Here is a 27,293-nt window from a genome sequence, read left to right as displayed (position 1 = left end):
AGGGTGGACTTATAAGCAGACAAAGGTTTAGTTTTATCGTCTATTGATAAGTGTGGATGATTAATGGATGTCTGGTTATCCATCAATAAAGTTACCGCAAGTAGGACATCGTCCTTTGCCAATTACCTTAGACACCACCTTTTGCTTGTGGTTAAAGAGATGCTAGTGATGCCCACTGCCCCATTGGGAAGTATATGTGGGCACATTCTTAAGTTGGTGATTGGGGGGTCCTTTCACTCCATCTATAGCTTGAGGCGTGTTTTCTATAGGAGATGGGCAGTTAATTTATTTTTCATAAGGAATTAACCATAAAACAAAGCTGTTGTTTCTGGCTTATATGCATGTTGACCAATTATGTTATCCTCATCTTACGAGTGTGGTGACTTGTTGCATTCATTGTAAGAGAAAAGGGATATCATGGCCACAATAAAAGGAAGCATAGGTGAAAATCGAAAAAATTCGAGCTGGAGGGACTTATTTGTTAGGTGGCCCCAACATTTGAGGGTGAACCTGTGAATTGTGGGAGAGGAATGCAGTGTGAGAAATGTGAAATATGGATACTTGAAGAGATACTGGGACAATGTGAGAACAATGGTTGTCATGGAATGTGGGATGTAAGGTGATGACGACATATGGTAACGTCCTAGGATTTTTGTGTATTTCTGTGGTATTTTTTACCGGGGTGCTTAAGAGTTCCTCTTAGATTTTTCCCTTTCCGTGAATCATAGCTGTTCAGGTGAAGAAAGATAAGGTTGACTAGATTTTGTTGTCTTGCAATTACTGCCTATCTTGGTTGATTTTGACAGGTTTGATTGGGAGACACTTAATTGTATCTATTTCTTTATGTCAATTGGCAGATGCTATACTTATTTCCTTCGAGAATGATTGTTGTTCGACTTGTCTTGTGTAACCATTGCTACAAAAGTTTCAAAGGAGCGGTAATGTAGGCTTATTGCAGTTTCCTAATAGTTGATGGGTTGGAATGGACTTAAATTATTGAACAGGTGTGCCCCTAGTTGAGGATGTGGTTAGATGAACTCATTCTTTTTTTTGGGTAAGTTAGTGGGGGAGAAGGTCCCTACTCGATTTTTCATTAACAGATGTAAAAAGAAGAACAATTAACGTGCAACCCTATAATAGGGCATTTGTACCATGTCATGTAGTAAAAGAGGAGAAAGAAAATCTAGTGGTCTACAACGCCACACAGTAGCACCAGGCCAACATATGCTCTCTCAGCGAGCGCATCAACAACCATATTTGCCTCCTGAAAATATGTGCAATGGAAAGTTTGGTATGACAGTTATCTGCAATTGTCTGTAGCCGCCATGGAGCATGGCATCGATTCTGAATGACATTCACAAGTAGGGCCGAATTGCTTTCAATCTGAATTGGAAAGCAATTTCTCTGATGAACCAACTGAATGCCTTCTTCAAGGGCCTAGAACTTTGCATGGTTATTAGAAGCAAATCCAAAATGTTTTGCAAAAGCCGCAACAAAACCACCCTCACTGTTCCTTTTGACTCCACCTCCACTTGCTAGACCTGGATTTCTCAAGGAAGCACCATCAATATTGAGCTTGCAATTTTGAACCTCAAGAAATGACCACGCCACTGGGATACGATATTTTGGCTTCTGTTGGTGCCAATTTATCTGAAGTTTACCTATAATGGTTTTTTCTGATAAATGGAAAGACCACTTTTTAATTTCTGCTAGTGCTTGAACATGTAAGGTAATCCGTTTCACAAGTTGTTATCTCCTGGTGGCTTCTGGTGCTTGAACATGGAAGACCAGATATTATGAAGACCATGAGATTTAAACCTAAAAAGCAACCACCACTTAAGTAACTCAGGGGCAGAAGGACCAAGGACGAACCGTTTTCCACATCTCCAGGCTAATGATCTCCATACTCCATGAGCAAAGGATATTAAAATAATAGATGAAAGAGGCTGTCGTCATGGTTGCTACAGAAGGGACATAAGAAATCCAACTACATACCCCGCTGCTTCAATAAAAAAGAACATGTATTCATAGCAATACGTTATGAAAAAAGAATATTTAGATGTCCCTGCTATTACACTTATACGTTAATTATTAAACATTTATTATTTTGAATTTCCTTCCATTTTGTGTATGAGGGGAGTCTATTATTATTGTCTTTCTCATTTTAGTTACAGAAGTAGTGGATAGGAGCTCTTCTGAAGGTTGAACAGCTTCCTTTGGCTAGCTTTTAGTGATGTCTCCTTTTTTTTTTGCTTTGTTTTCTCCCTATTGATGTTTGAAATAAGTTAAAAGAGGTCTAAATCAAGTTGTGCTGAAGATGAGTACAGAGAAACTAAGTTGTATACATCGAAGAGGAGGATGGGAAGAAAGTGGAAATGTAGGGAATATAGAAGTGAGAGAGATGTGTCTAAGATAAAGATGAGGGACCATTGGGACCTGCAGTTAAGTCCTATTATGCTCTTGCAAACTTGCGGCCTGATAATGAGTGTGCCAGCAGGACTTCAAGAATCCACTAAGATGCAATATCTCTCCATTGCATCAGCAACACACCATGGATACTCAGTTTCCTTCTTAGTCCACCTTATCGCATTGATCTAATCTCCTTTGGTGAGTAATAGCCTAGAGAATGATGCAAAAAATATCCTCAAACCCTCCAAAAGGACTAAGGCCTCCACTGTGGTTGCATCCCAAAACCCTGTAAGGCTAGTGAAAGAGCTCCGGACTCTACCAATACAATCTCTAGAAGCACCCCTTACTGGTGTTACTTTGGAGGTACATATTTGTTTAGCTTGATGACGCCATATTTTGGTTGATTAGCACATAAAAGGAATGTGGATTTACTGATGCAGCTTAGGGGCCTAAATCAGCGGTGGAGGTAAGAATGTGAGCAATGATAATAATTCCTGGCGATTTGCCATTTGCCTTCCGAAGGGACAGAAGCACCTCTTTTTATGAACTTTTAGCCTCGCATCAAAGGCTCAAATTGCAGGCCATTTTACGATCCAATTGATTTCTCTGTCCATGATGAACTCAAAACAACATAGTTGACTTACAATTTGAGATTCTCAGTCTTTTTTAGTCATTGTTCATGCTTGAAAGCAGTATTCTGGTCATCTTTCTGACCTGATATGAAAAGATTTAGTTGAGCACATTGGGAGAGTGGTCCTTTTTATGGAATCATGACTACTTATTGCAAAATGCAAATCAATATTTGTGTGACTAGTTACATCCTCATAAATAAGAATTATGTTTATATTTGTAGTAACCTTTGGGCACTCTTTTGATTTTTGATGGTTTTGTCTACAAGATGGCAGATGAACTTTATGGAATATTACTTGGTAAAGTATCTGCCGCCAGTGGGGGTGATTACAAGCCAGCGTACACAGGAGAAGAGGCATTTCTGCATGAAGTCGTGACTCCAATTTACAATGTCGTGCGTGAGGTATAACAATTGAATTGACTTCTTTTCTGCATACTTTACCTTGCTCCTCTCAAATTGGTTTAAGGTGCACATGGTCATATCTAATTTTTTTCTGGCATGGCGCAAAAAAAGGAAGCAAAGAAAAGTAAAGGTGGGACTGCTAGCCATTCAAAATGGAGAAATTACGACGATCTAAATGAATACTTTTGGCAAGTATTACAGAACTTGAACTTGTTCTTTTGCATGCTATTTTGGCCGGCTGGATGGTTGCAGGATAATAGTGTTGCTTTTGCAGGTCAGATAAATGTTTCAAAATTGGATGGCCAATGAACCTTGAATCTGATTTTTTTGTACATTCCAGAGAGTTGCATGCCAAGGATGAGGTTTATTCCCATTTTCTTTTTACTTTTTCTGCCATTTTTGTATGCATACATGCTCAGAGATATACACTGTTAAGACCTTTTGTTATGCCACATGTTCTCTGCCAATAAACATACTGAACATGCATTTAGGTTCTTCCCTAACCAAAAGAAAGTGTGGATTAGCTTGTTTATTCTTTTAGGGACAAACAACAAGGCTTTGCCCTTGTCCTGATGTCTATCACTAAGCTGAGGATTAAGGCACTTATTGCTCTTCCACAACCAGTCATGAGGAGTTTTTGAGTTGAATGAAAGTAATAGTTATGATATGAGACAAATTGTTGCCCAGATATCATTTTTGATGCTTCTGATGATTTGATCTTGTATGACAAGTTTAATGCAGTAATCCATCTTAAACAAGCTATGAAATTGTATGAGATGTTTATAGTTATTCCATGCATATAAAACCTTGATGATTTCAATGCTTATAACATTGTGGTCAATGGAAAAATCTTAGTGATGAAAGTGCACAAGATGTTCAAAGTTCTGCAGTGCATGAATTAGATGATTTCTATTCTTATTTCTGCTCAATGGAAAATCTTAACATTGCGATCTGAATGTCATTGTTCAGAATCCAAACTTAAAATTCTCACATAGGCTGTTACTGTTTTATATGGTTGAGTGCTTTTAGTGAATTTGTAATTGTAAACATGATAATTACTGTGATTATTATGTTAGAATGGTGAGTGACCTATGGGAGATTGGGTAGAACTGTAGGGAAATGTGCACTGTTATTCTTTCCTGTTGGTTTTGGTTTGTTACTGGGAGCCTTTGTCCATCCCCTCGAGGGTCATAATTCCCTGTTTGGAAGGCTCTCTCTCTCTCTCTCTCTCTCTCTCTCTCTCTCTCTCTCTCTTCCCCCCTTGCAGCCTCATAATCAAATCTAAAATTCTGTCTATTTTCGTATGTGGATTGGATTACCGTTTTTATGTATGTGGTCGTGCATACACCTAAACAATATATCAATTAATAGCACACATATGATTATATTGTCCTATCGAAACAAATTGTACACTTGCTTCCTCAGGCAAAAACTTAATTGGGATTATTTTTAATGCCTGAGATTTCAGGAATGTAGCTTACTCATCCAAGTGACCAACCTAAAAACAAAAATGGATATGCGCTCGTAAACTGCTTGGTAAATTCAAGCCTAGAATTGAACATAGACCTTGGCCCCTTGATCTATGTGTATGGGCCGTGCCCCCTTTTTCTTTTCTTAAAATTTTTTTGAGTATGAAGAGAAGGGGCTGACATGAAGCTAAAGAGATTAGTGAAGGTGGTGTGCCACCTTTTTTTGGGAGAAGAGAGATGTTACTTGAGGCGTAGAGATTTGCCCCCCCCCCCACAATGAGGCATTATATAAACTTATGATTATGGTTAGGGTTTCTAGAATTAGCCATCCTTATAGAGATTTGATCTAGACCATTGATCATTGGAAACCTGTGGGGTGTGAGATCTTACCCTTACAATCTATAGATTGGCCATCATGATCTAATGGAAGTTGTTAGAACTTTATCCTTCAGCTTCCTTAACCTAATTCCATCAAATATTTAATACATGAAAAATATGTTTCTCTTTCTTTTTATTTCCATTCATTATCTACACATACCACTTTGAAAAGTCAAAATATCTATCATGGCAAAACCTTCATTTGTTTTTCAATTGATTGAGGGGCCAACTTGCATGCCACAAAATAAGAAAGAAGGTGCACTATGTGGGATGGCAAGAAGGTGCACTATGTGGGATATGCCACCCATGGGGCTCTAGTGGGCCCCACACACCTCCCAACATGTTCTAAATTAATGGGGGCCATGGAGAATAATGGGCCCCCATGTGTATTAGTAATTATAAAATTAATAAAATGACTTTTAGAAAATATTTACTATTTTATTTTTCTCTCTAAATAATTAAATACTGAAAATTCATTTTAAGCCTATTTATAAATCTGTTTTGAGAAAATAAAATATCCAGAGACTTCTAAAAATTTGTTTTGTCAATTTAAAATCATTTATAATCAAATTAATTTGATGGGATTCAATTCCAACTGTGTTAAAGAGAATACAAAATTACTGAAGCACTCTATCTTTTACTAGAGACCATGAACCACAATCTCTTTCTCAAATTGACCCAGTAGTTTCTATGAACTACAATCCATCACATGAGTTCATGATTGGCTACCAAAGTCAGCCAATAGGTGAGGGGACATAATCTAGTCTATAGATTACAAGTTCCCCCTAGGGACAAGCCTAGGTCACACATACCGTGGAGTATATATTGTTTTTAAAGTGACCTCTGACGAAGTGACAATTGATTTCAATATTCTCGGTTCTTTCATGAAATACAGGGTTTGAAGCAATATAAATTGCCCCTGGATAATCACAATATAGAGGAACAGGAGCTAATACATTAATACCCGTCTCTTGAAGAAGAGAACAAATCCAAATTATTTCACATGTAGCACTTGCCGTTGCTTAATACTCAGCTTCTGTTGAAGATCGAGCTACAACACTCTTCTTCTTACTCTTCCATGTGACTAAATTAATACCCTTTATCATAAAGTAGACACTGGTGAATCTTCGATCAAGAGAACACTAAGCCCAATCTGCATTGCAGAAATGTTGTACGTCAAGGTGAACATGACTGGTATAAAGTAGCCCACTCCCTGTAGCAGATTTCAAATATCGTAAAATGCGATAAACAACCTCCAAGTGATGGGAGCATGATGCGTGCATAAGACTGATTTGCCACACTTACATTGTATGCAATGTCTGGCCCTGTGATAGTCAAATAAATAAGTCTCCTCACTAATCTCTGATATACACCAGGATTACCCAGAGGCTCTGACTGCTGATTATATAATTTGTGGTTAACGTCAATAGGAGATTCTTCTGGTTTGTCCTTAAGCATTCCTGTGTCATTGAGAAGATCGAGAGTGTACTTTCTTTGAAACAAAAAAAATTCCTTGTTTAGACCTTGCTACCTTTATTCCAAGAAGGTATTTCAATAGATCAAGATCCTTGATGTCAAAAACAACCCCAAAGAATCTTTCACTTTTTGAGTATCGTGATCATTATTTCCTGTGAGCACTATATCATCCACATACACTATCACTATTATGGTGAACAAGAAATATCTTTTAACAAATAATGTATGATATGAAACACTTCTATGAAATCCAATCTGACATACTGCCATACTGAATTTTTCAGACCAAGCCTGAGGTGATTGTTTCAGTCGATATATAGCTTTTTTCAATTTACATACCTTCCTTTTCTCCCATTGAGGATACACAAGTGGTAATGCAGCCATATATCCTATCTGTTGCAGATTTCCATGAAGAAAAGTATTCTTCATATCTAATTGGTGGAGTGGCTATTTCGTGTTAACTACAATAGATGAAAGTACCCATACTGATTTCAATTTTGCTACAGGAGCAAAAGTCTCCTTATAGTCAACCCCATATAACTACGTAAAACCCTTAGCCACCAGACGAGCTTTGTATCTCTTACTTGAACCATCTGGTTTGTGCTTCAAAGTATACACGTACTTGCATCCAACCACATTATGTCTTTCTAGCCGATCAATTATATCCCAAGTTCGTTGCTTCTCGAAGGCAATCATTTCCTCAATCATGGCCGCTTTCCATTGTGGATGAGCAAATGCATCTATATATTTGGTGGGAATATATTCAAAAACATTTGGTGGGAATAGGAATAGAGGAAGTAGAGTAAAGGTATGCATGAAAGGAAGGTTAAAGTTAAGCAATGAACCTGGCTGCTCTATCGGTGACTTAGAGATGAGTGAAGCCTTGAGATAGTCAACTGGTGCTTTAAATCTTAGATGGCCTAATTTCTTGGATTGAGATCATTTGGTTGTATGGTTGAGGTTCCCTCTCCCTCGCTCGATACAATACGAGCAATTGCATTCCTTAGTTTTGCTCTCAAGTGTGGATGCAAGTCTCAACAGTGCTCCCGAGTGTGTCTCTTCTTACCACAATAGGCGCATTTGAGTTTCTCCTTTTCTACAGGAGAAAGTGGGCATGATTTTGGTCATTTCTTACCGGCTTTTCCTTGCTTGAAGCTTGTTTCAAAGGCTTCTCATTCAAAATGAATGCTTGAGTTTTTTTCCTTTTGCAATGGCCTTTTTGCTAGCCTTCCCTCTTACATAATTCAAAGTTAGGATGCAGGCTTGCTATTAACTCAAAGATCCCTTGTTGCGCCAGTGTTTTAATGTCATTAACTATAAGATTAATTGGCTGATAGTAGTCTAGTTCTTCCTGCTTAATATCCCAAATATCCCAAATTTCTCTTCCGCAGTCATTTCTCCTTGCTGCAAATTCACTATTTCACAATGAAATTTGTAAATCCTAGCCATATCATCTCGGTATGAGTATGTCTTGGCTATTGCCTCCCATATATTCTTTGCGGTCTTAAGAAACAGTAGCCCTTTGCTGATAGTTGGCTGCATGGAATGAAGGAGCCATGCCATTACTGTCAAGTTCTCACTTTCATATTCATCATGGGCTGAATTATTTGTAGGAGGCTTCCTCCGGTTACCTATAAATATTTTAGCAGATTGGGACCATTCTAAGTAGTTTTTGTCCCATTTTGCTTGACTATATTAATTATCATCTTGAGTGGTCAGATTGATTTCTTCCCAAGGAAATATTAAGCTTAATTTATGACATTTTCCTTCTCTCTCTAACTGGAAACCCTAAGGCTTCTTTTTTTTTTCAAGGTACTAATTCGTAGTTTCAAATGTTAGGTTGTTGGGAATGTGAGATTGTTGGAAATATGAGGTTGTCTGGAAATACGATGTTGCTGGAAATATGAGGTTGCTGAAAAAGAAAGGAGTTTGGGATTACTATGAGGTTGCTGGAAATGTGAAATTGCTAGAAATATGAGGTTGCTGGAAATTTGAGGTTGCTGAAAATGTGAGATTGCTAGAAATATGAGGTTGCTGAAAAAGAACGGAGTTTGGGATGAAAACTTACTTATTTGTAAAAGAAAGATGATCTTGCTGGGAATACGAGGTTGCTGATACACCACAGCTTCAAGCCCAAGAAGAAAAAAAAAATCATTGATTCTAGCCTTCTAGGATCACCAGAACAACTGGATATCCTAAGGTTTCAAGCCTTGCTTTGATATCATGTTACAATTGAGAGAGAAAAGAGAGTAAATTCAAGCACAAGATAAAAAAATATAGATGTCTTCTATATTCAAATCCTCAGGTGATGTGTCCTATATATACATAGATCCCAATGGGAGTTACACCCCATTAGGCATGATTATTACATGGCTGTTATAGCCCATTATGCATAACTGTTATATAGATTTTACAACCCATTATGCAAGACTGTTACATGGCTGTTACAGTCCATTATGCAAGACTGTTACATGTTGTTGTAGGCCATTACAAGACTGTTACATGGCTGTTGTAGTCCATTATACAAGACTGCTACATGACTGTTATAGTCACAACATTAACAAATGAGAATGCCGAGGTGTGGCCTTAAGTCCCTACATGCTCTATTCTTTCTCTAGCTTCTCCTTTATTTGTTTCTTGTCTATTGCTTGTAATTAGTTGTTTGTTTTTCCTTGTTTTGATGTCCTTCAAAGCAACCTCTCTATTTGTCTTTTGAAGAAGGTTAACTTTTCAAAGCAACCCTCTTTCAACCAAACTTTTCAATTAAGCACACACACATGATAAGTAGTTGTGTTAGATTGAATTTCACCAAATATGGATCTAAACATCTCTTGCATTAACTTCTGTGTGATGTAATGTCCATATGAGTGAATCCAAGCAGTTTCTTGCAATCTTTTTGCATATAAACTTTTGTCCCACGTGCAACCTTCTTGTTTTTAATGTTTTCGATAGTAGATGATCAAAACTCAATTCTTGAAATTTGTAACTTTTGAAATTTTTTTTCTAATTTGAGATTTGTAAATTTGGGTCTCAACCTTCCTTATTTTTCTTTGATGCCATGTGCAAATCTCTCTTGTCCTGGCTTTGCACTATTTTCTTTTTCCTTTAGTTTCTTTCACATTTGTGCATCATATAACTAAGTCATTTCTAAATGACCCATTTGATTTTTTACTAAGGTATAGAATCTTTGCAGATCTTTAGGCTCCGTTTGGATCTTTAGAAAAAAAATGGTCTAAAGACAAGTATCATCATCATCATCATCTGAGCCTTATCCCAACTATTTGGGTTTGGCTTTCATGAAATGATGTGGCAAAATTTGACGTTGACTGCCCTACCTAATACAACCCTCCTTTATTCGAGCTTGGGAGCGGCATGACTAGCTTGGGACCTGCCATGGCGGAGTTTATCTGAAAAAAGCTATATCCTGAGAAATCATACCTTGCAAAGGACATTCTCTCTAAAACGTGTTGTTGCTGTTTGGATATCATCTAGAGGCAACCTGGTCTACATGGAAAAGGGGGTTAAACACAAGGTATCTCTAAAGACAAACGTCGTAGAGAAAGAGAGAGCAGGAAATGGCTTGAGCATTATAAAATTAGAAAGAGATTTCGATGAACTAGGAGATACAGAGAGAGAGAAAAGAGATAAACATACAAGGATAATTGTGTGTGTGTGTGAGAGAGAGAGAGAGAGAGAGAGAGAGAGAGAGAGAGAGATGGAAGAGATTGCTCTTTCTTGTCCTGGCCTAAACAATCTACATGCTCGTTTTATTTTATTTTATTTTTGTTTTGCTCCATAAGGAAATCTGGTAGAGAAATTAAATTTTTAACTTTTGGGGAGAAAATCAATTTCTCTATTTGGAGCTTCAAAATGTAGAAAACAATTTTCCAGTGGGAAAAATTTCTGCCGGAGATTTTGAATCCAAATGGCAGATATGGGCAATCTCCTTGGAAAACAATTTCTTAGTAATCTTTTTCAGGCATGCAAACAACCTCTTAGAGTATACGTGCTAAGAAGGCCCGAATTGCTTTAGACCTTGAGGTTCCATGCCCTTATTTGGGCATTTGTCTTGGATAGAATCTTATTTAGAATGAGAATCATTTGGATGATGTTGATGCATATTTTATTGTGGTTTAATTTTGTTCCAGGAGTTTTATATTTTAGTAGTAAGTAGGGTCTGCATTACTGTGAATTTGTGAAGAATGCATTGGGATCTAAAAGGATGATTCCACCTTGATTTGTTTTCTTCGATGTTTCATCTTCTAGGTGCTTTCTGTTTACTATATTATCTCATTTATTTATTGTTTTTGTGCTTTTGTTCAGAGACATTTTGATCAAAGAGGTGGAGAAAGGAAGCCCAAGACCAATTTTGTTGAAGTTCGTACCTTCTTTCACCTGTTTCGAAGTTTTGATCGAATGTGGATATTCTTTATATTGGCTTTCCAGGTATGATATATTTGTTGGTTAATGTAGCTGTTGCTGGCTATCTCATTTGAAGTGTTGTGGTAATTGACTTGATCGTGGCTTTTGGTTGTAGGCTATGGTGATCATTGCATGGAGCCCTCAAGGCTCAATTACTGCATTAATCAATGAGGATGTGTTTAAAAGTGTCTCAAGTATCTTTATAACTGCTGCAGTACTCAATTTCCTGCAAGGTAAAAGTATCATGACCCCATCAACACATTGAAATCAGATTTGAGTTGTGAATATTCGTCATAAATCTTAATAGTACTGATAATATATCTTGATAGCTTTCTTTGATTGGTTGCAAATTACATTACTTGCACAGAAATATGGACACCTAGTGGATGAGAAGATATCATCATAATGATGCAAGCACATGCAAAAACAATGAATTTCCAATTATAAAGTAGACAACGAATCTCTCGGGATACACCTTATTAGCTAGCCTATCCATCTCCCTATTTATTTTGCTATGTACATGGTATAGTTAAATATGGGATAGCAATATGACATGTCTTCTCAAAGATTGCCTACCTCCATGACACTTAAGCTTCTATGCCCATCTTGTTGGAAATGATTCCGAATCCGAATCATTTTAAGCATTGGAATCGCGAAATCAAGGCCGGCTAGAAGATTCCTATTTTAAGAATCAATCTCCATAGAAGGGGAATGGTGGTAAGCGAGTTTCCTGTTTTATAGGAATCAAGATTCGACCAATCGAGATCCTTACATAGATGGGGAATTGAGATTCCTAGCTCTATGGAATTGTGTTTCTGACCTATTTGGAATCGATCAATATGAATCGAAATTCCTTCATTTATAGAATTGAGATTTCAACATCTTTGGAATCAAGATTCCTAGGCATTTCGAATCTAGATTCACACCAGTTTGGAATTGAGATTCAACCTAAATTTTCTATGGAGGAATCGTGGGAAGCGAGATTCCTTTTTTATAAGAATCAAGATTCGACCAAAATGGAATCGAGATCTCTACATAGATGGGGAATCAAGATTTCTAGCTCTATGGAATTGATTTTCCGACCTATTTGGAATCGACCAATATGAATCGAAATTCATTCATTTATAGAATCGAGATTTCGGCATCTTTGGAATCGTGACTTCTAGGCATTTCAAATCTAGATTAATACCTGTTTGGAATCGATATTCGACCTAAATTGGAATCGAGATTCATAGCAGTATGGATTCGAGTTTCGACCTATTTGGCAATCGAGATCTGTAACCCCTTATGATCAATCATCAAGTAGATACATGGATAGTTTTGATTCTTTGTTCTTCTTGACAATAAAGTATTACCAAACCATTTATAGTTTATTGCAAAAACAACAGTCCAATAATGCCATACAAGCTTAAATTATGCAAGAAAGAGTCCATTCTCTGATCAACTTGGCATGCATCTATGTGTACATTATTTTTAACTTTATCGACTTACAATCTCTCTAATGGATCATTACAATCCACGATTAATGAAATCAGTCTATAAAGAACACATGCTACTCGGTTTATGTTGGTCATTTGCTGTAAAATATATGACAAAAAGATGATTGCATCTTGTAACTTGAGATTGCATGTCGAGTAATTTGATGCTTGGTATCGTTAGCATCGGTTGTCCAAAACAAAGAGTCCATTCTCTGATCAACTTGGCACGCATCTATGTGTACAATATTTTTAACTTTATTGACTTACAATCTCTCTAATGGATCATTACAATCTACGATTAATGAAATCAGTCTATAAAGAACACATGCCACTCGGTTTATGTTGGTCATTTGCTGTAAAATATATGACAAAAAGATGATTGTAACTTGTAACTTGATATCATGTCGAGTTGTCACGACCCCACCCCTTGACCCCTGCCGGAGGGCGACAGAGCTCGGGATCGCGATCGGAGGTCGCGAACGTCACTCAGGTGGGAGTGGCTCAACGCATGAAAACACGGAGTCAAGAGCAAAAAATGAAAGAAAACTAGAATAAATCCATTCAACAGACAAATGTCAAATCAAAAGTACAACTCTTTCACTCAATCAATATCCAAAGTCTTTACCATTCCTTCAAGGCACTACTGGCCCAAAATACACAATATAAAATATACATTATATTGCTGAGATTACCAAAACATACTATGAAAGGCTTCGGAGGACGGCTTTCCAAACTTCTCGACTTCGAGCTTCAACCTCCAAACGGCCACCCACCTTTAGCACAGATGCCACCACCCTTCACTCTACTATTATGAAATTAAGATGGAGAGAGCTAAAAGCCCAGTTAACAGATCTACACCATTGCATTTCAATTAATATAACAGTGATAGTAATATGCAATGCACATGTATTCACAAGGCATCAAGTGAAGTCTCTCAATATGCTTCTCAACATTCTAATAGTAACATGATAAAAGCAATTCAATAAACAATACATAAGCCATAAACACCTTTCTTAAAGCAGAATAGTAAGGACAACAGATCATAGTTACAAAACTAGTAAGGCCCTACTCCCAAAGTAGAAGTCCCATCGCACAGGCTAAGTGAATCCTGTTGCCTAAAACCTTTACCCTCATTCAGGAGGGAGGACAATGACAAGTGGATGTTCCACTTCGTAATGCCCTCACACACACACACACCCCAGCGCGTTTTGGGGTTTTCGATAGGCAGTGGTCTTGCAAGACACGACCCTCTCCTTATGCCCTTCTGGCGAGAGGGCGTTACACTACCATTGGGTGACCCAATGCATAGTACCCATATAAATATGAGGGGTGCGACCCTCCCAATTACTCACATCCTAACTCCCGTCCTATCCTGGAGAGTCAGGGGAAGATCGCAGCTGCCGGCAATATCATTCACACAGTCGGTGCCCTTCCCAACACCATCATTCACACAGTAGGTGCTCATTCATATATCACATAAGCAGCATGGTATCATCATTCACACAGTAGGTACCCATTCATATATCACAATAAACAGCATGGTACCATCATTCACACAATAGGTACCCATTCATATATCACAATAAACAATATGTTACCATCATTCACACAGTAGGTACCCATTCATATATCACAATAAGCAGCATGGTACCATCATTCACACAGTAGGTACCCATTCAAATATCACATAAGCAGCATGATACCATCATTCACACAGTAGGTACCCATTCATATATCACAAAAGCAGCATGGTACCATCATTCACACAGTAGGTACTTATTCATATATCACAAAAGCAGCATGATACCATCATTCACACAGTAGGTACCCATTCATATATCACAAAAGCAGCATGGTACCATCATTAACATAGTAGGTACCCATTCATATATCACATAAGCAGCATGGTACCATCATTCACATTTATAACGATATCAGTATCTCATCATGATAGTAGCAATATCACATTTAAACAGTATCATAATGATAGTACCATAGTAACAGTATCATTATTTCAGTTAAGCCTTACTGCTTAATTTCCTGCCATCAAGGGCAAAGACATGCGCTCACCATTAAGGTCGTAACTTTTAAACCATTTAGGGTTTGAAGGTGATTCCAAAACCAATTTTGTACCAAACACACCTATCCTTCAAACGGGATTGGTTTGAAGACAATTGGACCCTGTTTGACCTCTTAAAGGTTCAAAGAGGAGAGGGTTTACTAGCTGCACCCTGCAGTGCACAGGAGACGTCGACATACCCTGCTTCATATCACTATAACTCCGAAACCGTGAAGCAACTTATGACGGTTTCAAAATCAAAGTTTAAGCCAAGATGCATATCTTTCTAACAAAGCAAACTTGAAAGCATTTGGATTTCATTTGGTGGTTCAAAATTCGTGGCAAATAGGGTGATAGTTCTGGATTTTATCAAAACTGCCCACAGTGATACACCTTCATAAAACGAAGTAAGAATGAATGGCGTGGGTGACAAAAGAGGCTTAAGTATTCTTGGGTTTGAGGTGGCTGGCCAAGTGTCACCAAGAGGCTCAAAAAACATCTGGACAAGTGTCTCTCAAATCAGCATGCATATAACAAGTGACATACACAACTCATGAATGTCAGAGACATAGCCAGCGTTGATCTCTACACTACTGGCGCTGCTTCTCTACACAGCCGGCGCTGCTCCTCTACACAGCCGGCGCTGCTCTCTACACAGCCAGTGGTGCTTCTCTACACAGTCGGCGCTGCTTTTCTACATAGCCGGCGTTTAAATGTTCAAAGAGGAGAGGGTTTACTAGTTGCACCCTGCGGTGCATAAGGGACGACGGCATACCCTGCTTCATATCACTATAGCTCCCAAACCGTGAAGCAACTTGTGACGGTTTCAAAATCAAAGTTTAAGCCAAGACGTATATCTTCTAAGAAAGAAAACTTGAAAGCATTTGGATTCCATTTGGTGGTTAAAAAATTCGTGGCAAACAAGGTGATAGTGATATACCTTCATAAAACGAAGTATAACTTTCAATCTAGGAAGAATTTCAAAATAGTTTATATATGCAAATTTTAGCCCATTCAAAAATCTTTCAAATGGCTGTGGTTTGGTCAAAAATGAAGTTCTTTTGGTTAGTTAAAATTAGTGACCATAGTGGTATTAGTGAAAAATCCAGGAAAACAGTCAACAATGATGTACCTTCTCATTTTGAAACATAACTTCATTTTTGTAAAGAATTTCAACAGTGGGCTAAAACAAACATTTTACTAGACTCGTACATCTTTCCAATGGTGGTGATTTGAGGTCAGTCGGACCCCATTTGACTGTTCAAAAGCCTCTTTCATGAACACACATAATTTTAGAATTTCATAGTGGCATAGAACATGTCTCACGAACACATTCCACGACCTTCATTACATGGTGAAGAACATGATAACAACCATTCTCTCACAATGTACACACATAACATGCATTTCTTACATAATCTAAGAATCATACATTCCTTCTCAACATTCACCATTATCATGGATCCACTTACATGAATAACAATGGTGCCTTCTCAACTCCTCTTCTCACAGCTCTCACCTGCCCAACAATGGCTGCCCTCCAACAGTCACTTCTTCAAACCTTGTGTCTTAAAGAGAGAGAGATGAAGTAAGAATGAATGGCGTGGGTGAGAAAAGAGGCTTAAGTATTCTTGGGATAGCTGGCCAAGTGTCACCAAGACGCTCAAAAAAATCTGGACAAGTGGATCGCAAATCAACATGCATATAACAAGCGACATACACAACTCATGCAAGTTAGAGACGTAGCCGGTGCTGGTCTCTACACAGCCGACGTTGCTTCTCTACACAGCCGCACAGCCAGCGCTGGTCTCCACACGGCCGGCGCTGCTTCTCTACACAGCCGGCGCTGCTTCTCTACACATCCAGCGCTGCTTCTCTACACAGTCGGCGCTGCTTCTCTACACAGCCGGCGCTGGTCTCTACACAGCCAGCGCTGCTTCTCTACACAGCTTGTGCTGCTTCTCTACACAGCCGGCGCTGGTCTCTACACAGCCGGCACTGCTTCTTTCTCCTATTGCCGTGCGCACATCATTGCGCGCTCTCCCTTCTTGTTCTTCCTTCCTCCTTATCCCACCATGCACTCTAACTGGCCAGGAAAAATCTGGGTTGTCACATGAGTAATTTGATGCTTGGTATTGTAAGCATCGGTTGTGCAAAACAAAGAGAGATTTGACCTAGAAAACATCACTTCTCCAAAAAAGAAAAACAAATAAAAAGAAGAGTGCCAATCCCGTTCATACCGAGGGCTTTGTGCCTTGTGAAAATGAGGGTGAAGATATTGAAATCTTAATTCTCAAAGGATAAAGTTCTCTTGAATTTAATGCTCCGATGCCCTAGTTATACTTTCCTCTAGTACCTACAAAAGATATTAGAATTGTACATTTTGAGTATCGCTTAAATCTAAATATTTGCATTTTGCATTTGAGAGTTGATTCGAGTTACAAATGCTTCAGCACTACATTCATTGGATTACTATTTGGAGCGCTTATAAACCATCAGAAACAATGTGTTCTTGTTGGGTTTCCAAATAATTGAAATCAAAATCCATAAATATTTGAGGTGAGATTGCATGTACAACGAATCGCAAGTTTGTGCACCTTTGAACAACAATATTAGATTTCGTGGAATCAAGATTCCAAAATAGTTCGGATCAAGATTCTATAGAGGTCGAAGCAAGATTGCATGTTAATTGAATCACAGTTCTATGCACCTACGAATTGAGGTACTTGATGCTATGGATTCAAACCAAAACGAATCAAGATTCATTACATGTTAAATCAGGTATCAACAAATGTGGAATCAAGATTCAATAAAAATTGGAATTGGGATTCGAAGATGTTAGGAACGAGATTCCATAAATAATTTGATAGAGCTTTTGTAAAGGTTTGAAATGAGATTCCTAAATATAGGAATTGAGATTCTTGAGTTCTAGGAAATCGGTTCTGCAAAGATTCCTTGTCAGAATCGCCAAATCGGGGGATTCCGAATTGGAATCATGACCTCGGCAGAAAGATTTAATCCATTTAAGCAGGTACATCTACAAGAACTTTTTGATGTAATACATCTCTCTGAAACAAAGAGATAGAGAAAGGCAACAATAGATTCTCCATGCTTGTGGCTTTCTAAAAATCGTTTAGTGAATTGATTCAACAGCATTTAATAGATATTTTGACAAATTTGTGGTACTTCATATGGTGATTTGTTAAGTTAAACCATGGCTATCTTGAGAGATTGTTTGTAGAGTGGCAAAAGGTGATCATTCGTTGAATGCTTCAGCAGTTGCAGACTTATTAGCCTCATTCATCAAATTGTATGAGAATGATACATTTAACTGATTTTCTATTATTTTCAAATGGGGGTTTGCAATGCTTGGCAGAAGTACATAGGGTTTTTGAAGAGACTTCAATTTGAGTGATGAACAAGATTTTGACACATTTTTTTCTAGTACTACCATGAGTAAAGTTTTATATTTAAGGTGATAATTAGAATTAAGGATCCAATATTAGTTTGTGATGAATAATGAAGGATGTGGTAGATATCTGAATTAAATAGTAGATAAATCGAGAAACCTTGTAGCTTTAACTTTGCAGTCAAACTCTGTAGTTATTTGAATTCCAGCTTTGTAGCTGGAAACTGAGTTGCTTTAACTCATTGAAAGTCACCTTATGGGATGGCGCAGATTGGACAAAGATCCGAACTTAACAATCCTTGTATGTAAATTGAGATTTGTATTAGACTGGGTCTTATTTCTTCTCTTGTTCTTGGGCCTTGATTTGCTGTATTTCTTATATCTTTATGCATCACAATCATATTTGGAGTGACTTTGATATAGGTGATTCGGAGGGCACCTCATCTATTGGAAAAAGAGTTGAAATATTGTGTTCCAGAGGCCCTTGATCACATGGTGCATGGTGGAATTTTCTCCACGTATCCATCCTGAGGAACGTGCTCCTCAAGAGAAGGGAGATGCCTTTCCATCATCGCCTTCCAGATTTTCAGGAGTGTATTCATAGCCTTTCTTGTATCCGGCCCTCCAAGTTAATTGTTTGTTTTTTGAAAATCTGACCTTGATCTCCTGTCCCTATCCTTTAGTTGACTCATCTATGACATTCCTTGCCATCGCTGGAGTTTCTGTTGGAATTTTTACTTTTTTCTCTGTTGCTTTGCACACTTTTCCTGCTTCTTTAGCTACTCCTTGCTGTCTTTGTGCAAGTTCTTGATCTTGCCTTGCTCCTTGCTAGACTTTGTGCTGGTTGTTTTCCACCTTTTGGTCCATCGGTTTCCCCTTTGTACAGTGAGCTTAGCAGAGCAGCGAGTAATTTTGGAAGATAAGAGATATGAGTAGCTAGAGGAGTAGAGCATCGATCACTTTGAAAAGACAAGAACAATGAATTGCATGGTGTGATACAAATAACAATAACTATGTTGATCTTGACATCTATTTAGAACACAGAGAAAGGAAATAAGCAAGTTCAGCAATGCATATAAATTGTCAAGCATAAGTTATATATGAAGCAAGGATTTTCCATGAGTAATCTCTCTCATAGTTTCCGGGATCTTCTAAGGAGGGGTCGCTTCTGCTCCTGGATCTTGTTTCGGCACTCTGAAACACAGGTTCTTGATTCTGGGCGATTCCTTTATTTAAGGATCTCATTTCGGTAAATTAGAGATCTCGATACTCAGATCCCTATTCCAAAAACCATCGTTTCATGAGTAAGCATAACCGCAATTATAGTAGCATAGAATTGAGTATCCTATGCTTTGGGTGCGATTTTCAATGGAAATGTCATGATTTCCTATTTATTTTACAATTCATAACTTCACATACATTGTTCATTGTGACTTGTGTCTACTTTTAAAGAAAGGAAATAAGAGGGGACTAGGGGAGAGAGGAAAGAAGCTGGGATGAGATATAAAGGATAGTCGCATTGTGGTTCTATTGAGGAATGAGGTCACGAATAATACCTTAACTTTCTTGGAGGTAGTTCGTTCTTGTCCACCTTCCGAAGGGCTTCTATTGCTTGATTGCCAGTTAACTAAATCGCTTGACACACATTTGTTTTCAAGTATGACAACTCATTTGTGAAGTCTTACTCCATTGATAACAAAAATCAATGACATGTTTTTTGCTTACATTGACACTTAAGTTTGTGAATTTAGAAAAAGTTAAAAATACTGTCAAATGGAACTCACTCCTAGATTACGACATAGTGGATACTTGAACTTTTGAAACTTCGATTCTAACACGGTGGAATGTGTTCCCATTTAGTAGGGGATCCGCCCCTTTGCAGATATGGAACTCCATCCCTAAAAGTCAGGGATCTCAATCCCTACATTTGCTTTTTTGACTCCTGCTTTAGATAACTATGATTTCTCTTAAACTTTCCATGTCTATCTTCATTGGTAGACCACTTTTTTAATTACCTCAAAGTTAGCAAACAAAAGGGTTATGTATCTTTTCTTTCCTTATCTGGTACTCAAGCCTATGCTTACCTTGAGACCGGTAGATGGGTTTTGGTGAAATGAGTTCACACTTAAACGCTTTTAACTTAGGTCTCCCTTTCCTCTCCTTCATTACTAAATGGTATTCTGCATTAGAATCCTATATTTTTTGACCTCATGAATTCTTCTTCTGTTACATGTGATTCCTAAAAATATATGTTTCATATCTTGCACATGGGGTCATAAATAGTCTCACCAATTTGGAGTCTTGCTAGTTGCATAAAAGCTTCCAAATGGGGCTATTTTATAGGTTGTCTTTTAACTGTTATCCTCATATTGTAGAAGGGAACTGTTTGGGCTACAGTGTTTTCTAACTGCTTCATTTGTAATTTGGGCATCTTATGGTCCATAGTATCTCATTATTCAACTGAATTCATTATACACTATTAACTTATCTGACCTTTGTTATATAATAAAAGTAGATATTGTCTATGCGTAACTCAGGATGCATGATTCATCTACACCCTCTCAGCTCACTTATGACATTGCATCAAGTCTGAGGTTAGTGATACCGCCCCACACTGAAGTATGGATTATGGAAGCATTCCAAAGAAGTTTCAAAAAGACAAGAAGCAACTTTATTGAACTAATACTTCAATTAAAAAAAAATGAGACAACTGAAGATTTGACCTCCCTCTTCAACAAGACGCCATTTGGAGGGGGAATTAGATATGAACCCTCAAAACAAGAACTTATCTATTAGAATGTTCCACTTTCTGGAGAGTTCCTCCTGGAAGATTCTACTTAAATCATTCTGGAATTCCACTTAAAATCGTAGAGTTCTTTAGTATGTTTTAGGATGGCCGAATATTTCTTAGTGTGTCCTTAAATGTTATACACCATTCTAGAATATTCTACTATTTTCTAGAAGACTTCATTTTATTCGAGATTCTATCATATTCCAAAAGACTCAAATATGTTCTTAGAATGCTCTAGAAAATATTAGAAGGTTCTAGAAGATGTTGAAATGATCTAGAAGGTTCATTGCATCGGTTAACCATTGGAAGCTGGCAGCCATCCCATCCTTGACTGAAATACAATAATGTTATTATATATAACCAAGTCCTACAAAATCCCATTAACATTTTCTTATTGGAGAAATTTAATGCTGAATAGAAACTTTACTGATCACCTTATTAGGCTTGTTCTTTTGATTAAACATGAGTCAATTTTGTGCATCAGACAATAGGCAGATGCACTTGCTGGCCACCAAGTCTTGCAAAAGCCCATTAATATTTTCTTATGGGAGAAATTTAATGCTGAATAGAAACTTTACTGATCACCTTATTAGGCTTCTTCTTGTGATTAAACATGAGCCAATTTTTTGCATCCGACAATACCTCTACCATGTAAATTTCTACCAATATGAACTTCAGTTTTGTGATGCTGTAGTGCAGATGTATTGGCCTTGAGTATTTTTTTTCTTTGTGCATTTTCTTGTTCATGAAATTTTTCTTAATGAATATATCTTCACAACATTGGAAGTGATTATTTTGCATATGCCATTGGTCATCAAATTTTGTTTTTTTGTTTTTACATTGATTCATCTTTGTAAAAATCTTGTCGTATCCTATGTTATTTTGCTTGCCATTCTGTGTTTCAATTTGATAGCAGATACATACTGAGTTGTTTGTCTTTTACTTCATGTAATTTTGATTAGTTTATTTGTAATCTTACAGCAACGTTAGATATCATTCTCAGTTGGAACTAAGTTGTTTGTTTATTTGTAATCTTATAGCAGATACATACTGAGTTGTTTGACTTTTACTTCATGTAAATTTGATTAGTTTATTTGTAATCTTACAGCAACGTTAGATATCATTCTCAGTTGGAAAGCTTGGGGAAGCATGGCATATTCCCAAATACTTAGATATATTCTGAAGCTTGTTGTGGCAGCTGCATGGGTTATTATTCTTCCAATTGGGTATGCGAGTTCTTGGAAATACCCGACAGGGCTGGTTAAATTCTTTAGCAATTTGTCTGGAAATTGGCGGAGCCCTTCTTTTTACGTTGTAGCAGTTGTTCTATATATGATACCGAATATATTGGCTGTCATATTGTTTATGTTTCCACCTATAAGGAGGGCCATGGAACATTCCAATTGGCGCATTATCATTTTCTTGATGTGGTGGGCACAGGTTTGTTTTTGGATTCCTTTTTTATTTTTTAATCTCTCTGTATATGTCTTTCTTGAGTATTGGTTATGTCATTAATCCCTCAATTTGTTTTCCAGCCAAAGCTTTATGTGGGAAGAGGCATGCATGAAGGCATATTTACCCTTCTTAAGTAAGTACACTGTTGTGACTCTTGTGAGACATGTCTTTCTTGAATCATATTATGTATTGTTGATCCTTTTTTTTTTTCCTCTCTTACTTAGATATACTTTGTTCCTTTTCTTTTGTTGTTTCTCTTACACAGATATACTTTGTTCTGGATACTCCTCCTTATCAGCAAGCTTGCTTTCAGTTATTATGTTGAGGTGATTTTTATTTACTTATAAAAGTTGTGATGGGATAATAAGGCATGGTGTGGAGCTGGGGCTGACTATTACATTTCTGTAGTCAGCTTGTTGAAGCTGTTAAAGCTTTTAGTTTAAAATTCGACGGCATTCGTGTTCTTTTCTTGTAATATAATAAAAATGCTTATGTAGTTGAAAGTAGATGATCATTATAATTGAGCAGCTTTTATCATTAAGAGCCTTGCACTGTGGTGGTGATCTTGCTCATGGAAATTGGATATGAAAACATGTAGGAATTTTGCATGCTAGCTTTGGTCAAGGATATCGACAGTCTTCTAAAATGGTAGTGTTAGACACCGAAACATTCATACATTATGGATTTGTCTCGTTTCTAGATGCTTCTGTCCATAGAAGTCTGATAGATATTGTCAAAATGATGTGATTTTGCATATGTTTGTATTGTATTCACGTCTTCTTATTCTACTGTAACATTGTGTATCTTTCTTCATGCTCGCATATTTTTTCGTTCTCTTATATTATGTTATAGGACGAGAAATTCTGTAGCAAAGCAACTGCAAGATAGACGCTCATTAACTGATGGATTAAGAAAAAGGCAATCAAGCGATATACCTTTACATGCAGAGCCCATGCATCCTTCTTAAGTTCTACTGCTTCCTCGGTGGCACTCACTGCCTTTTTTAAAAAAGGCTTTGCTCATATGGGGTTGGAGGTTTCATCCCAGGGCCAAATTGGCCAACTGCCTCTATCGCAGCATAGAAGCTGCTTAAGCTAGCGATATTGAAAGGAATGCCCGCCTCATAAAACCATGTAGCAAGATAATATACAGCTCTATCTCTCTCTTTCTTCTTGATTCTATTTTCAATGGTGGTTTGCTCTTTTGTTCTCTCCTGCAACTTCAGGGTCAGGCCGAGGTAAAAAACATCGGACCTAATAGCTGCTATAGCGGCAATTCTCTCATCTTTTTTCATTTTCATCATGTTCAAAAAATTATTTATTTCCCCTTTAACAGCACCAGGAGTCTTTTTACATGGGGCAACATCCCCCTGATACCGGCAATATGTTTCTTGAACCGGTTTATGCCCCCTTTTATGTCTTTTCACAAAACTTGCATCTTATGCAATTTTTATCATTAAGATTTGGGTTATAGCCATATTTCCAACCAGGATCACCACTCATATTAGATCCTGAAGAAGACATCTAAAAAATAATGTAAATTACTAAAGCAATAAAAAAAATCACTTACTTTGAGTTTGATTGCTCAATCTTCAAACTTCCACCTCAAAGATGCTTTTAAATACTTAAAATCTTCTAAAACACCCCCTAATAACTTTGCAAAACATCAAAAAGTAAATATAATACCAATGGGTGATGTTTTGATCAATTTTGGCTAACTTTGAGTAACCCTTCGATCCTAAAAAATTCAGCACAATCTAGTTTTTTGGGGGCTTTCTCTCTCCAAATTTGGCTCCAACAAGGTTTAGGTTTCAAATGAACCTAAAACCCTAATTTTTGGCCCTTAAAAACAAAAAAACAAAAGACAAAAAATGCCCTCACCAAATAGTTCTTTCGCCCTTGGGCGGTTGCCCAGGGCTGGTCGGTCTCCCAGGGCTGGGCGCCCGCATAGGCGGTCGCCCAAGGATCGACCGCCTAGATTGGTTGCTTAGGCCCGGGTGATGTGCTCAGGCCTTCTGGATCGCCTAGGCGTTGGGCGGTCCGCTTTTTGAATCTATGCCTTCACTTCAATTTAATTTTGAAGGATTTAGCTAGAATAATTGCCATTCAAATTTTAGATTGATATATGATTCAAGAAAAATGAAGGTATGTTGTTTTAAGCATTTGATGTACAGAGTCTTGAAAACTCTGAAACCATGCTCAAGGAGTTTATTTAAGACTGTGATGAGCTTTTTCCAGATGTTAGGCTTGATAGAGATCAAAAGAGCCATTAGGTGGAGAGCTCATACCAATATCCTCTTGTAGAAGACCATTAAGAAATGCCTTAATATCCATCTGAATTATCCAATGACGCTCTACAGGAACAGATAAGAGTCCACAAACTGTTTTGAACTGGGCAATAGGGGCAAATGTTTCATAATTGACACTATAGTGTCTGTTCATACCTCATACCCATATTTATGGCCTTATAACTACTAATAGTATTATCACACATGGTGTTCACCTTGTAGATCCATTTGCACCCAATGAGAACATCTCTAGCATGGAGTGGAACTAGATCCGCAGTGCCATTTTGTTCAAGAGCTTCTATTTCTTTATGGATTGTAGATTTTTGATAAGCGTGTTTCATCACTTAACTATATGTGGGTGGATCATAAACGCATAAGAGTTCTCAACATAGTCAAATAATTGGAAAATAGAGTTCCAAAACTATGTTGAAGAGATGGTACACAAATTCCACCAAAATGAGATGAAAGGAGTACAAATAGATGCCTAATGTTACTATTCAGTAGTTTGGTCGTTATCAACTACTGAGACTCACTGGAGCTTGCATGACTTGTAGCTCTTTGGCTGATTGGTGGAGCTTTCTTGCTAAAAGTAGTTCCCATTGTTCAAAAACACGGACTGCCCAGCGCCCAGGTAGTCCAGAAGGTCTGGGCGCATCGCCCGGGCCTAGACGGCCAAACTAGGCGGTGGTCCTTGGGCGGCCGCTTAGGAGGCCACCCAGCGCCCAGCCTTGGGCGGCCACTCAGGGCCTGCGCCCCGTCCAGAGGTTGAAAAGTAAATTTTTTATTTTGTTTTCTGTTTTTTTCAAGATATAAAAGTTTAGAATGATGGGTTTTACGTTCATTTGAAACCTAAACTCACAATAACCCCTTTTAGAGAGAAAAAAACCTCCAAAAAACTACATTTCATTGGATTGAAGTGTTTCTCAAAGTTTGGAGTGTCAGTAACCAAAGTAAGTGCAAAGCTTTATTTTTTAGATTGCTTTTTTATTTTGAGATGTCTTCATCAGGAGATAGTCAGAGTGGAGATCCGGGTTGAAAATATGGATACAACCCGAATCCAAATAACAAAAATTGCGTTAGATGCAATTTTTGTGAAAAATATACAAAAGGAGGCATAGATCTGTTTAAGAAACATCTTACCGGTAATATGGGGGATGTTGCCCCTTGTAAAACTGTTCCTGAATCTATCAAAGAGGAGATTAAGCAATATATAAGTTCTGTAAAACAAAACCAAAAACAAAATCCTTATCATAGATCTATTTTTACTACTTTTAGAAGAAGTGATCCGGGTTGGAAGTATGGGTACAACCCAAAACCAAATGTTAAAAATTGTATAAAGTGTAATTTTTGTGAAAAAGATACCAATGGGGGTATTAGCTGATTAAAAAACACCTTGCTGGTGTTGGAGGTAATGTTGCTTCTTGTACAAAGGTTCCTGATGTAGTTCGGGATGAGATTAGACATCTTTTGAATTTAGAAGAATCAGGAAAGGATGAAAATAAGCATTGTTCTACTGAAGTATCTTCTCCAGGTTATAGTCGGAGTGGTGATCCTGGTTGGAAGTATGGTTATAACCCGAATCCAAGTGATAAAAATCGTATTAAATGTAATTATTGTGGAAATGATACTAATGGGGGCATTTGCCGGTTTAAAAAATACCTTACCGGTATTAAGTGGGATGTTGCCTCGTGTAAAAATGTTCTTGAGGCTACCAAGGAGGAAATTATACAATATTTGAGTTTAGAGAAGCAGAAAGAATAGGGTAGAGCGGCCAAGACTCCTAGGGCCTCATCTGCATAGACTGCGCATACTAGTAAGAAGAAGGTAGAAGAAGAGGAGGAAGAGGTAGATTCAGAAGAAATAAAGGAGGACAAGCGTTATATTGAAGAGGGAGATGACTCTGATGATGATGGCCTCGACTCTGATGCATATGACGAGGCTTGCCCTATTGATATCTCTTGTGATGATGATGATGAATGCTGATGACGACTGAAGACTCTTGCATCTTGGTGCTGAGCGTTGAGTGTTGACTGTTGTGTTGAGTCATGAGTGTTGACTTTTGTTCGACTGTATATTTTTTAAATTTTTGTATATTTCTGTTGTTTTGAATGTTGACTTTTATATCCTATACTTGTATGGTTTTATAGTTCATTATTTTAACAATATAGATTATCAAAATTCTCTTCTCAACGTCTATCTTTCTTTTTTTTTTTTTTTTTTAACTTGGATTTGGAATATTTAATATTGGTAATTTCGTATAATGGTATATTTTTTTCAACTGGGCAGCCGCTCAGGTTCTTGGCGGCCGCCTAGACGCTGGGCAGCTTGGACCCCCTAGGCCGCCTAGGACCCGCTTAGCGCTTCTTGATACACTGGTAGTTCCAAAACTATGTTGTAGAGATGGTACAAAAATTCCACCAAACTGAGATGAAAGGAGAATAAAAGGATGCCTAATGTTGCTATTCTGCGGTCTGGTCGTTATCATCTACTGAGACTCACTGGAACTTGCATAACTTGTAGCATTTGGTGGAGCTTTGTTACTAAAAGTAGTGGCTATGAAGGATTCTCGGGGTGTAAATTCATATTTTTTTTCTCTTTTTTCTTTTAATGAAAACTGAGAAAATCTA

General features: G+C 37.7%; 1 protein-coding gene across 8 annotated transcripts in view; it reads left to right on the top strand.

Moving 5' to 3' along the window:
• LOC18422500 (callose synthase 7) overlaps positions 1–27,293 on the top strand; it is a 93,056-nt gene that overhangs the window by 29,134 nt on the left and 36,629 nt on the right. For 6 of the 8 annotated variants that reach the window (XR_016052452.1, XR_016052451.1, XM_088862492.1 and 3 more), the window contains 8 exons: positions 3,308–3,442; positions 3,554–3,630; positions 3,717–3,804; positions 11,089–11,211; positions 11,303–11,420; positions 22,033–22,364; positions 22,460–22,512; positions 22,645–22,705. Coding sequence is in view for 5 of the 8 variants with exons in the window: in XM_088862492.1 (XP_088718618.1) it covers positions 3,308–3,442; positions 3,554–3,630; positions 3,717–3,804; positions 11,089–11,211; positions 11,303–11,420; positions 22,033–22,364; positions 22,460–22,512; positions 22,645–22,705 (987 nt within the window). In the remaining 3 variants the exon portion in view is untranslated. Of the gene's footprint in view, positions 1–3,307; positions 3,443–3,553; positions 3,631–3,716; positions 3,805–11,088; positions 11,212–11,302; positions 11,421–21,506; positions 21,576–22,032; positions 22,365–22,459; positions 22,513–22,644; positions 22,706–27,293 lie in introns of those variants that run through there. The other 2 variants (XM_088862495.1, XM_088862493.1) reach the window with 2 other exon arrangements.

The sequence above is a fragment of the Amborella trichopoda genome, chromosome 3 (genome assembly GCF_054954075.1).
Source record: "Amborella trichopoda isolate Santa Cruz 75 chromosome 3, AtrichopodaSantaCruz75HAP2 v2.0, whole genome shotgun sequence".
Lineage (NCBI taxonomy): Eukaryota > Viridiplantae > Streptophyta > Magnoliopsida > Amborellales > Amborellaceae > Amborella > Amborella trichopoda.
The sequence above is the reverse complement of the archived record's forward strand: the minus strand, read 5'-3'. Positions and strand labels throughout refer to the sequence as shown.